The sequence below is a fragment of the Manacus vitellinus genome, unplaced genomic scaffold (assembly GCF_001715985.3).
Source record: "Manacus vitellinus isolate BGI_N305 unplaced genomic scaffold, ASM171598v3 scaffold_26_pilon, whole genome shotgun sequence".
NCBI classification, from domain to species: domain Eukaryota; kingdom Metazoa; phylum Chordata; class Aves; order Passeriformes; family Pipridae; genus Manacus; species Manacus vitellinus.
Window position 1 is genome coordinate 9,610,006 of NW_021939960.1, and position 13,380 is coordinate 9,623,385.

At 42.3% G+C, this 13,380-nt stretch overlaps 1 protein-coding gene across 1 annotated transcript; it reads right to left on the reverse strand.

Moving 5' to 3' along the window:
- Positions 1 to 2,038: 2,038 nt before the first annotated feature.
- Positions 2,039 to 13,126, reverse strand: LOC103754304 (protein-glutamine gamma-glutamyltransferase E). Its single transcript, XM_008920105.3, has 13 exons — positions 13,064 to 13,126; positions 11,183 to 11,350; positions 10,628 to 10,870; positions 9,970 to 10,088; positions 9,368 to 9,496; positions 8,252 to 8,429; positions 7,958 to 8,093; positions 7,193 to 7,296; positions 6,491 to 6,736; positions 5,235 to 5,540; positions 4,020 to 4,177; positions 3,674 to 3,807; positions 2,039 to 2,321 (listed from the first exon to the last, which is right to left on the reverse strand). Exons 1-13 carry the CDS (start codon positions 13,071 to 13,073, stop codon positions 2,174 to 2,176), a joined length of 2,079 nt encoding a protein of 692 aa, XP_008918353.1. The 5' UTR covers positions 13,074 to 13,126; the 3' UTR covers positions 2,039 to 2,173.
- Between the last annotated feature and the right edge of the window lie 254 nt (positions 13,127 to 13,380).

The following is a 13,380-nucleotide window of genomic DNA, read 5'->3' on the forward strand; positions in this document are numbered from 1 at the left end:
GGGGGAAAACAAATTCTTTGATTTCAGTCATCTCCTGAAGAATTTTGTCTACTCTTCATACCCCCAGGGTAACCAAATTGCACCTTACCCTTGTGTTATTGCTACCTTATTCTAGAAAGGGGGGAGCAGCATAACTTCCACAAAGTTGCAGAATGTGTTCTGTCAGTCTGTGTCCAAGTTGTCCCACTTTTAATCTGACACATTAATTTATGTGCACCTGGAGTGTTGCAGGGAAAGGGTGTTGCCTTCCTTTTAACTCCCCCAGAGGTTTGATTTAAAGGCTTCTGTCCTTTCTGTTGGTGCAATTCATTTGATTTTAGCACAGCCTGGGTGTTTTCTCACACCTAAGATGTAAAAAGAAGTCATTAAGTGTATATTCACATTCTAAATCTGAGATTGTGCTGCAGCTTGAACTTCTAAGGTGGTTTACAGTAGCCAAGAGGAGGCCACCAAGGTGATTAGAGGGATGGAGAACCTCTCCTGTGAGAAAAGGCTGAGAGAGCTGGGATTGTTCAGCCTCAAAAAGCAGAGGCTTTGGGGTGGCCTAATTGCATCCTCCCAGTACCTAAAAGGTAACAAGAAAGATGGGGAGAGACTATTTACAAGGGCCTGGAGTGACAGGACAAGGGGGAATGAATGATTTCAAACTGAAAGAGAGTAGGTTTAGATTAGATATTAAGAAGAAATTCTTTACTGTGAGGGTGGTGATGCAGTGGCACAGGTTGCCCAGAGAAAGCTGAGGATGCCCCACCCCTGGAAGTGTTCAAGACCAGGTTGGATGGGGCTCTGAGCAACCTGGGATAGTGGAAGGTGTCCCTGCCCACGGCAGGGGGCTGGAACTGAATTGTCTTTGAGGCCCCTTCCAACCCAAACCATTCTGTGAATCTGATTTACACCATGAGACCTCTTGGCTCTGATGAGCCTTGAAGAGCACCAGGAGAAGAGAGAGGGCACCACTGTGGGCTCCTTGCACAGCCTGTCTGTAGCTCATCCCATGCCCAGTGTGGGCTCACACTGACCTCGTGTGATGGGCAGCAGGGAACGTGGGGGGCTGCAGGTGCCCTTGCAGAGCAATTTTGCAGGCTGCAAGAGCAAGAGAACTTTATAGGCAGTCTGAACTTGGGCTCCTCAGCAGTGAGGGGTCCCTGTGTTGTGTGGTGGAAGTTGGGGCACAGAGCTGGCTTAGGGCACTTGTGAAGGTTTTGCTGCTTCCTGGCCCAACAGTCCAGAGTGCAGTAGAGCAGTGGCTTGACTTCCCATCCCCTTCATCCACACAGATCATTTTCAGTCAGAGATTGATTTAATGCTGTACAATTATTGGCCACAAACCAGGTCTCTCACTGGGCTACACCTGGTTCACTTGCTCCTGGAACCCGTCTTTTGGCCTGTACCAATCCTTCCATAGAGGGCTTAATTAGTTTTACTAAACTTGAACTCTAAAAGATGACTTCCTGGCACATAATCTATAGTGAAGAATTCCTAACTCTGCTCAAGTTAAAATACTCTTAGATTTAAGATTACCCTCCTTTTGATTCCTGAAGAAGACTTTCAGCAAGTGCAAAATATCAACATGCTAAAATATGTATGTTGAGCTGGGCAATTATCCCAATGTGTTTGTCAAATTGGACACCACCCAAATTCTTGTTGAACATTTCCTATGCTTCATTTAGTCACTGTGATTTACAAAAAAAGGGGAAAATGTCAGGACAGACTCTGTAGCAAAGAAAACAAAACTAAATGACATAAATTGGGCAGCTCATCCTCACTGTGTTCTGGTATCACAGTTGCAATAAGGAGAAACACTGCCTTGGAACTCCACTGTATGAGGCTTTCAATGTGTAAAAATGAGTTTATGAATGTTTGTGCAGAGACATCTGGAGCCAGGAGGAATTATTTACAAAGAAAGCCAGACAAAAGTCAAACAGTCTCCAAACAGAAGGTAAAATGTTGTTTTTAGTAACATGGACACTCACAACAGCAAATGAAGAATCAACCATTCCTCAGTTTATTTGAAATTACAGTGTAAAATTGCAATGATATGATCTTGGCAACCCCCTTATCACAGGAAGTGAGGATCTGTTTTGCTGATTATCTCATTGTTATCTATCCAAGATTTCTTATCACGTTTTGTTCAGTTTATACACACACAGACTGTTCCTTGAATATCTTCACATTAATTAGTCACATTTACCATCTTAAAGGTCTTGATATCTGTGAATTTGTCACAGGAGAAATTAACAAGTAGATGTTTGGGACCCGCCTCAGAAGGGAGGAGTTTAAACTTGGTGCTGGATTTCTCACTGGCTTTCAGTGGTGGTATGCTAAAAAAAAGGGAAAAATATAAGCTGAAAACAAGCTTGTGCATCATGCTTGAGTTTCTTCCTTGTTCTTCCTGGAACAAGGACTAACTTCTGATGACTAACCATCTTTCACCTTAAGTAAGAATTCCTGTCAGCTCAATGAAAGATGGCCATGGAGAGACCACACAGGACTTGGCTATCTGATGAGTGTTTAAATCCTCAAATCCAGGCATTAAGGTCTTTCATAAATTCATTATGCAGCGACCCAGATAAGCCCACAAAAGGGGACATAATAATATCCTATGAGATAAGACTCCATGCAGAACAGTGGGTGTAACACACATCACTGAATTATTGAAACAGAATAATCTGAGACTGAAGAATGTTAATGCCAACTCCTGAATTAGAATAGATTAGAGCACCAAGAAAACCTCAGTGTTTACAGAGCAGGAAATTCTGAATGGAAGTTAAAGTGTTTTACACTGGTGTAATTTGTAATTCTTGGAAGCTCTTGTTTGTTTTTCCCTTACCCTCTCCTATTGCCTTGTTTTGCCTGAGGATGAAATTGGATGGGATAGACAACATGAGGTTACTAAATTCCCTCAGGAGAAGATAAATTATGGGATGGACCATTCCTAATTGGTCATGTGCCAACGGCAATGTTATGTTGCTGTGTTTGTTTGTTTGTTTGTCTGTGTATTCATTTAAACAGCACGCTCCCATATCCCAGGTATTTTTTCAGAAATAACTGCATTTGTGAGGATATGTTGAAATTTGTGTGGAATTTTGTGTTTGTACAAAATGAGGAACAGTCTGAAAATTTAACCTTTCTGTTTAAGTTGTGAAATACTGAAGGAAAAAAGTGCAGGGCAAGATGCAAAGTCACCAAAGCATAAAAATAGGAACCTGGGGTCTACAGTAGAAGGAACCTATTTTATTCCAGTCTTCTCAACACTATCTCAACATCATCAAATAGTTTCCCTTGGATCAGAACAAGAAGGTTCAAGCTGTCTGGCCTGTAGCAGCATAGACAGCCTCAGCAAAATTTACAGCTTGGATAAGCCTATTTGTTTGGTTTGTTTGTTTTTTTTTTTTTCTGGAACTGTTGACCTGCTAGATAGGCAGGAAAACAAGTTCTGTCCAATTATGGCAGTAATTATTTGACTTCCCAAACTATGGAGCCAAAGCCCGGCTTAGATGAAGAGCTGGTTCATCCCTGTGTGGTTCATTAAGAGATGTTACACTGTCTGGCCTCCCAGGTTGCAGCAAGAAGAGGAGGATGTCTCATCCCACTGTTTGGTTCCAAGTCATCCATGCCTAAATTCTTGCTCATGTGTCTTTAATGGCAGGAAGGAGGCATTTCTTGTACTCACCGTAACTCAAGGATTCCTGTGAGCAGGTCACTGCCTTCGACCTGCAGCACACAGTCCATCACCTCTGTATCGATAGGATTGGTAAATACCACTTCCACATCCACTTCTTTATTCACTTTCGCTTCACCCAGCACCTGTGCAAAGAAAATGCTTGTCAGGCCAGGTTCCCTGTGTTCTTTTCCATCCAAAGCCCCCTCAGGCATCAGAGGAGGAGACACTAAGAGATGCTGTGATGAACCATGGCAGAACGTGAGCAGAACATCTCTTTCAGGGAAGAAGGTGCTCCTAAGAGCTCATTTTCCCTTTCCTGTGCCACTGCAGTTGGAGCAAAGGGACAGGAATTCACCTGTACATTGATGGCAGGGTTGTCCAGGGCGATGTTTCTTTGCACGAGCACTTGAATCCCATCTTCTACGTGACATATGGCTGTGACCTGGATGGTTTTGTCTGTAGTTAACTGCTGCTGGTATTCATTATATTTTATCCTAATGGGAAATTGTTTTTCTGGAAGGGAAAAAAAAAAAGAAAAACAAAAGGAAGTGATACACACTTTTATAAGCCCACGGAATCTCATACCTAACATCATTATTTCCCTTTTGTGCTGTGTCTGGAACTAGGAGGGCCTTCAGCCATCACTGCCAAACTCAATTCCTGCAAATCTATCAGTTTGCTCTAGAGAGGCAGTGATTTATTCAATGTTATCCCTTCTCCATTCACTATTCTTGTATTGCTTGGCTTGTTTTCTTCCCAATTGCTCTGAAAGATGCAGGAGCTGGAGTTTAAGGAGTTTTACCAGTGCCTCTCCATTTGTTATGGGACATGCTGGGATAGGGCTCATCAGTCCTGTTTGCTCAGGATATCCTGAGATGAGCTGAATGACATCTTTCCATTGCTTTTATCTTTGCTGGCCTTTTCTGCTTTTTATTATCATGTGTTTTTACAGCATTTTCAATGCTGTAATTCAAACTAAAGAATGGTAAGGGGTCTCCTTTGTTACTGAATCCAGGCAATTCCACATTTTTGGCTGCTTGTACAATAAACACCAAGTTCAGAAAAACTGCAGAGAGGTCTTTTACTCCACACCAGTTCTTCAATAGAAACTTTCTTTTCTGTAGAGCTTAGTGAGCTATTTCAGCTGTTTCTATTCCTCACACTTCAATTTCAATGTGCTAATGGACTGTGTTCCTTGTTTCTGCTGTTAGCCGTGTCCTGTAACCTTTCAGTGAAGTCCCTCATAACTTATCAGAACACATTTAGTTGGAGTTTATATTAATTTTGTTGCCCATAACTTTTTTTTCAAAATGCAGATTTTGTTAGATGAAACTTCATGATTACTCACTGTCTTCTTTTCACTCTTAAGATACTTTTTCCAAAATATGAAAAGTACTTAGGGACATGACATGCCTTGTTAATGTAAGTGCAATATAATATTTTTTGTCAGCCTTTTCTACATACAGATTTAAGATTGTGGTTTCTTAGTGCTCTTTCCCCCAAGTTGACCAGCTTCCAATGCCCATTTACTGATAAAACAATTATGATTGAAATTTGTTTGAAAAATTACCTTCCTTAGGAGACAGAGTGACAGAAATGGAGTCCTTCCAGATCTCACGAACTGGTCTTCTGGTGTACAGAGTGCTCCAGGCAGTCATTTTTACATCAACAGTCTTAGGATAAGGCTGTAAATTTGCAAGAACCAGAAGCAGGTGGAGATCTTTGCCAACTTCCAGAGAGCCAGCCACCTTGAATTTCCCTGAGATGTCAGGCTTCTGCTCGATCTCCTCTGGTGTTGGTGCTGTGGGATCAAATTTATCCTCCAGTCCCAGCTTCTTACGGGCTTTTTTAAAAATATCTCTTTCTTTTGTAGAGCCTGTCAGAAAGAACCATGAAAATTATCCTTAACACTCATGGCTGCTAGAGACAAGCTAGAAGAACATGGTATCTCTACTTAGAAACAGGCCTTCTGTTTTCCACAGCCCTACCTCATTTCCTGGATCTGCAGTCAGAAGTGTCACTGTCCCTATAATAGTGGTTTTTTGGAACACAAAATCTTGAGCCCAAAGTTTCTCACTCTCCCCTTTTCAGTCCCTTTTTATGGCTGTGACGTTTAGAAATGTGAATTCTCATTTGTTGATACAGAAAAGGTCCCTAAAGTAAGGGAAGGCTGATGGTACCGTGTGGTGGGTTGTCTCTGGCTGGCAGCCAAACATCCACCCAGCACCTCACTCCCCATTTCCACAGGAGGGGAGAAAACAGAAGGGAGGGAAGAAGACTCAGGGGTTGAGGTAATGACAGTTTAACAGGGAAAGAAAAACTGTGCATGAACAAGGAAAAAGAGGGATACATTCATGACCCCACATCAGCATGATCAGACCCAAAGGTCTGGCAAGTTGTCAAGCTGTTTGATCTTTTGAAAGAGTTGTTTTTCATGGGCCAAAGCACTGTTTTAGCTTAGGTTTCTGTAACAGGCCTTTCATCCTGCAGACAAATAACTGGGTTGTAGCCTAATTCTCACTAATCAGAGGCAGGCAGTGCATGTCAGCAATAGGCAGATGGAGCAGTGAATGTTTTATTTGGAGATACTTGGACTTGCCTTATTGAAGCCCCATAAAGCAGCTCTACATCAGAATGGGCAAGGCAGTATTTTTTGCTCTTTACCTTCACTTCCCTTTTCTGTTACAACTTAAGAAACAGAGTATATATTTTGCTCCCACCTTATAGATACACAAAAATGCCCACTGAGAGGCTCCTAACCCAAAGTTTATAAGCTTTGGGGGATGAAGCAACTGCGTAAACAGAAGAACCAGTGTTTTTATTTACCTTCTTCATATTTATAATCCCTGGTGACATCTACACGGTCATCCCTACCGACTGCCTTGGTGCTGATGGATGCACCAATTTCAGTAGACTTAGACAATATTAATGTTTTCTTTCCAGTTGCTGAGTCATAATTCCAGTACATGCAGTCTGCATTCACTTCTGCAAACACGAATGGGCAGTCATAGTCCAGGTCTACTTCTCCTTCTTTGACAGCATTCCGTGAGGCAGGACCACACTGATAAATTCCTACAGCATCATGAAAAAATAATTTAGGAATAACCAAGCCTTTGGCAGTAAACAGATTGCTAGGCAGATGTTTATCAGTGATTCCTGAATTGCCAGTGCTGCTGTCCCATTCAAGCCCTTTTATCCACACAGACCCTCATGCCATCAATGTATTTATCCTGAATGTACATTGATTTATGTTATATTACCCCTTTAGTTTTCAATAGCTCTTGATACCTATATTGGGAATATGGAAATTGATGTGGAAAAACTGCTCTTAGAAGCTTGGTTTCTTTCTTGGCATCCACAGGTGATCTGAAGCTTTTCTAATGCAATAGATAAAGGATTCTCTTCTGCAACTGTTTCTGAGCAGGATGAGAAACTGCTTTTACAATTCTTTTACTTAATTTTTTTTTCTTGTCACCGAAAGTGACTTTGTAATTTTTTAACATTATTCCTGAAATAAAATTTGTGTACCTCCACTTTGTTCTTGGGGAGTTGCATCCAGAATTTGCCATCCACTGTATGAGGGGCCCAAGTCATTGCGTGTAAACCAGCTTTCATTCCAGACATGGAAATTCCTACGTGCAAAAATGAACAAAGTAAGCTGCTAGCATGTGTTTATGAATTCCTCTTCATATCCTTTAATCAGCCATCTTAGTTAAATGGATTAAATGCCTCAATTTGCACAGGTTCTTATCTTGGGCTCAGCACTTCCACTCTGACCCTGCCTATATTAACTAGGTGACTTCTGCTCTTTGCTGAATGCAAGCCTGTTTGAACTGCATTTGATGCTTAATAGCAGCAGCAGCTAAATTATTTTTCACATGAAATTATGTCAGTGGAAGAAAAAAAAAAGGCAGCAAAGCTGGTTCTGTTGAGCTTTTACAGTTTAACATGAACTGTTTTTGAAGAATAGTTTCAAATTAAGTCAAGTCCCCACTGATATTTCCAGTGCAATATTGCAGTCATCTGTGCCATCATAACTGTAACTTTGCCTGCTCTGGCTTCAATTAGCTGTTGCAATTCATGTCACAATTCTCTGTTTAACTGAGAAAGAGTGAAACCACCAAGTTTTGTAGTACTATTTTGTAGTTTTTTAGTTGATCCTGTGCATATGTGTAGTTGTTTTTAAGGCAATTTTTAAGAAGAAGATAAAACACTGATCATTAGAATCTCTACTCTGCACCTGAAGACACTATAGGCATTGGATAAGCCCTACTATTAAATATTGAGCCTTACCATATGCTGTCAGCTCCCCTCTCCAGATGATTTCCCTCTGCATCATAAAACTCATCCACACGCAGGTTTCCATCTGCATCGTGGGCAGAGCTGAAGTTTGTGATTGTCCGAGTGGGAATCCCCAGACACCTGAGCACTGAAGAGTGAATAGGAAACCTCAGTCAGAAGTCAGTATTTCTGGAAATTTCATATAACACAGTAATGCTTTGAAATAATTCCCTGCAGGAAGTGTTACTGGTCCTTATCTCAGTGGAATCTGTGCCATGTCAGTTAAGTGCGTGACATAAAACATACCTGTGGTCAGTACTGCTGCAAAAACCCAACACTGTCCGTATCTAACAGGTTTGAATCCTGATTTCTTCCAGCTTTGCAGGATTTCACCACTTCCAGTCCAGCTGGTGGGATTTTTCCCACCCTCATAAGTTCCACTCCAGTTTCCCAGCACCACCCCTTGGTCATCATTGGCGTTGACCTGAAAAGATATTCACTGTATTTATGGTGAGGTAAATTAAGAGTTTACAGCCTGTCTGAAAGGGGCCTGGGAGTTACACCAAAATGCCAGTGCTCCCTCATCATAAAGGGAAAGCCCATGCTGGGCTGCATTGGGAAAAGTGTCACCAGGAGGGTGAGGGAAGCTGTTAACACCCTTTAATTACCCCTGGTGAGGCTGTGCCAGGAATCCTGTCTCTAGTTTCAGGTCCCTGAGTTCAATGGGATGTTGAGACACTGAAAAGGGCCCAGGAGGGAGGGTTACCAAGGTGGTCAGGGGACCTGGAACACAAAATCTACAGGAAGTTGAGAGCACTAGGCTGGTTCAGTCTGGTTAAGAGGATAGGGGGAATATAAAAACAGCTTGCAGATACTTGAATGGAACACACTGAATGTGTGTTCTTACTAATCTTTCTCTGTTATATAACAGAGGCAACAGCAGAAGGTTGTGGCTTGGGAGAATCATGTTTGACATAAGAGAAAAATTCCTCACTAAGAGAGTAGTGCAGCTCTGGACTGGTCACCCAGAGAGGCCAGGAAACCTCCTTCCTCAGGGATTTTCAAAGCAGCCTCACAAGTCCATGGCTGAGCTGGCCTAGGACCACTGTAATTCCACTTCAAATGGGCAACTGGACTAAAGCCCTTCAGGGTCTCTCAACACACCACCCCATGTCTTGTATTTTAGGTTTGACCACTGGACATCAAAGTCGTACGTAACAGAAATACCCCAGGTGAGATAAATCCAGCAGGCTCACATCAGATGACCACCTAGGTGTGTCTCTGGCCCATATTTCACCACCCACACTGTCTGGTGCATACAGACAGTGGCCTAAAATTCTCTGAGAAATGTCTTTATCTTTACTTTCACAACTACTTCAAAAGGGCAGTTGGTGGTTTGGACTTTCAGAACACGTTCCTTACCATTGCACTGAGGACACGGCCCAGATATCTGGGGTCATGTCGGTGAGACACATCAGTGACAGGGTCCTGACGGTAGTACAAGCTTCGATCCATTATGGAAAGGCAAATGTCGAGGATATCCCCTTGAAACTGTGGTACAGAAATAAATTAGTGGTTTGGAAGCACAGATTACTAAATTCAGGGTGCAGAGAGCCACATAAGCATTGAATGTTGGGTTGGCTTTTTTTTAATCACCAGATGAAGTGCTGTAGCTCAGCCAGGAATTACTCTATAAAAACGTGGCCACAACAAACTGTGAAGGTCAGAAAGAACTCACAGAGCTCAGAATCTGTGAGCTTTGCCTCTCCTACAGTATTTTATTGCTGTAATGCTACTTAGTGTCTTAATGAAGACACAAGGGTTTCTGCTGGCTGCACCTCCAAGGCAGAACACTGATGAATCAATCACAGATCCTCATTAATCACTGTGTTAACAAGTTCTGATTTCGACACCAGGCTCCTGCTCTTCAGAGAGGTGTGCGACGAACTGGAAAAGGCAAACGGCCCAGTTCATGCAAAAACCAGAGCACAAACCAATGCCTGGTGTTCCTGCACTGCATTTACCTGCCCAAAGTTCCATCCAAAGCCGCTGATGTGATCTTTATTGCCTGCAAAAATGATGCCAAATTCTTCCAGCACGTATTCCTCACACTCGGCCTGGCTAGGCAGGAACACATCATCACCTGAAAAACCAACACAGAGGGAGGTACAACCACAGCAGGCAGAATAAAACAAAACTTCAGGAGCCTTGGCCTCCATCTGTAAGGATGCTTGCAGATATCCACCCTTTGATATTCTGGGTGTTATAAAGAGATCATGAAACTCATGATTTTCTACAACCAGAGAAAAAGGTGGGTGGTGTCGGAGGGAAGACAGAGGTATGACACTGTCAAATCTGTGACAAGATGGTAAATATGATTATTTCCTTGGTTCTACAGAGGCCAGACACACTATTCTAAACTTGTGCAGAAGTAGGGAAGCTCTGTCAAAAGCAGAACTTAATCTTTTAGGGCAAGGAGCTGTCCAGTAAGTACGTGAATGGAAATGATTTTATGCACCAGAAAGTTCTAGGAAACTGTTAAACCCTTTTTTTTTTTTTTGTCATTAATACTCTATGTGGTCAATGTTCAGCCCCTGTATTAAACCATAGATCAAATGCTGCAAATGTTAATGAAGCTGCAAGAAACTTAATTCTTTCAGGGGAAATTTGACACGTTCATACCTGAAGACCAGGGGTTAAAAAGCAGAACAAAAGTGCCAAGTCTTGCTGTTGAGGGGCTGCCACTTGCAGTACTTTGAACACTCAGCCTGTAACGTCCAATGACAGCGTTATGGGGGCTGGAAATGGAGATGCTCACAGAGTTGGAACTGCTGGACTGTAGAACTGCACTCCAGCCCTCTGTGCTTGCTGTGCTGGAGATCCCAAATGTGGCCAGAGTCTTAGTTGCCTTTGACGGTTTTGGACCTGTTAAGGAAAAAAAAACCAACATTTTTTTCCCCCCCCACTTTACTGAAACAGAGATTTAATCATCACCAAACTCAGCAGGGATGTAACCCTCCCCTCAGGTGAATTTGTGCCATATATTGGAAAGTGAAGGAAGCTGTGACTGCTCACTGAGTTAGAGGTAACACAACAAACACCTCAAACAGTTCCACGACTCTGTGAACCAGCACGTTGTCTCTGAGGGATGATCTTGCTGCTCTGCAGTGTGTATCAGGCCAAAAGAATGTCCTGAGGCAGAATTAATCTCTCTGTGAAGGAAGCTGGGAGCCATACCTGTTTCTGCAATGAATATTAAGTTTTGCTCAGGCTGTTCTGTTCCATTGAAGGTGACAGTGAAGGCCTGTCCTCTCCTCACAACCAGTTCATCACCAGAAAATTTACTTGTGTGGTGTTCTCTTGCATTTTCTTTCAGGTGCCAGTCGGTGCTTGGCTGCGTTGCAGCTGTGGAGAAGTGAGAAGAGCAAGAAAACTTGAGGGTCCATCCAAAGAGGAAGAAGCACAAACACACACTGAAGAATTGCCTATTACTTTCTACAGGTAATTGGTGCCCGTGTGAGGTTTCCACCAAATCCAGAAATAATTTATATGTGAGCTTTTTTTTTTGTTTGTTTGGAAGAGAGTCCATTTTGCTTAGGTTGCTAGAGATTATCTGGTACTAAAGAAAAATCAGAAAGGCGTCTAAAGAGTAGAGAAACCAGAGAGAATTGAATATTTGTGAGTTACTTGGATAAAATTCTGGCTGAAGTCTCTCAAGATGTCATTCATTCTGACATGGTGTTATACTGACAGAGGCACAGCCTTGCTGACTCTGAATGAGAAACAGGGAAACCTGACTGAGCTGAGAAACACTTCTTGTGTATTTTCAGCCATGACATGATCTGCAGCTCCATTTGAGCCTCACACAGTTGCTACTGTTGGAAGCACCTAATGAGAATGTGTTGGTGGACACTGGGCTGTCACTGTTTGGCAGAATTGGAGAGAGAACACTGCTAATAGTGTTGTAGAAAGCTCTTGCATGTGAACTGTGGCTTCAGAGGCCAAAGAGATTAAACATCTGAGATTGGTTTGGCTCTGGCATCATCAGAGCCCATGGAGGGTTCTCTAGTAGACTGATGGTTTCATTGAAATGCAGAAGAAAAGAGGAAAAAGATTGATTTTTTTTTTTTCCCCCTAAAGGCATTGTGTGCTTTTTAAAAAATATTTTTTCTTACTTTTCATTATTTTTATTATTCTTCATTTCTTCTCCCCCTGCAAAGAGGGAGAATAGGAAAGAGTGTGGTCCTTAGTAGTGAAACATAGTTATCCTGTGCCATTATTGAGTAAAAAAAATCATTATCCTGTGTTCAACCAGATTTATTAGTGTAAGGAATTTTTTACAGCAGGATCATAAGTTTATCAAGCTTAGACAAGCCTTGAAATAACTCCATTAGTTGTCTTAGCAATGTAGTCACAGTTCAAATGGGGAAGAACACATTTTTTTACAATATTGACACAAGCAGCACATACTTCAATTTTTCCAGGAACACACCTACTTAAAAAAAAAAATAAATCTTCAGAAACTTAGCAATGAAGCACATCTATTGTAGAACCAGCTGAGGGCTCAGAGAGATTTGCCTTTAGAAAGGCAGGAGTTGGAAAAGCAACATGGGGCCGTTTATAATAATAAACTGGTCAGTTTGCATATGTAGAAATATTAGCATGTGAGAAAAAAATACCCCACCACTGCAACAATCCAACCACAAAGCAAAAATCCCCTAAACTTTTGCATCCTGTCTGTCTTAACTATACTCTTCAGCCTTCTCATTGTAGCCTTCCTCAGCCTTTGCAATGATACCTTCTTGAAGTTCTGCTTCATTTGCACGTGTCTGACAACTTCAAACAGCTGCAGACTTTCCCCTCCTTCCTATTTGCAGAATGCAACCTTGTTATATCCGTTAATATACCTGTTTTCCCAGCTCTCACTGGGAGAATTGCAGGGAAAAAAACTGCAGTTCCTGTGAAAATCCTCCTCCTAACTCTGGATGGAACAATTTTCTCCTCCTCTTCTTTCTCGGGTCAAAGCTCCCTAGAGCAGCAGCGACCTTTCAGTGTCCAGATGTGTGGGTGTGAGGAAAGAACAAGCAGCACCACAGAAGGGGCTTTGCCCTCGCTCACCTTGGCCCATATCTGAGCAGCACGTCCTCTGTGAGCAGCTTCGGAGTGGCCTCCTCTACTTCTGCTGGCTCAAGGAATGGCTGGTACCTTTCACTTTTTTAAGGTTTGTTTGCAATATTTCAATATTTCCTGTGGGGGTGGAGCCTTTGCCCCCAGCCCTGGTCTGACCAGCGGGGCTCGAGGATTCATTTTCCATTCATTTTTCACTCTCTCAGCCCTCACAGCCTGACCTTGTTTCCTTGCAACTTAATATCTGAAGCTTGGACAGTACTTATTCCTAACAGTCTGGCCACTTGTTAAGAGTTTCTTAATGTATT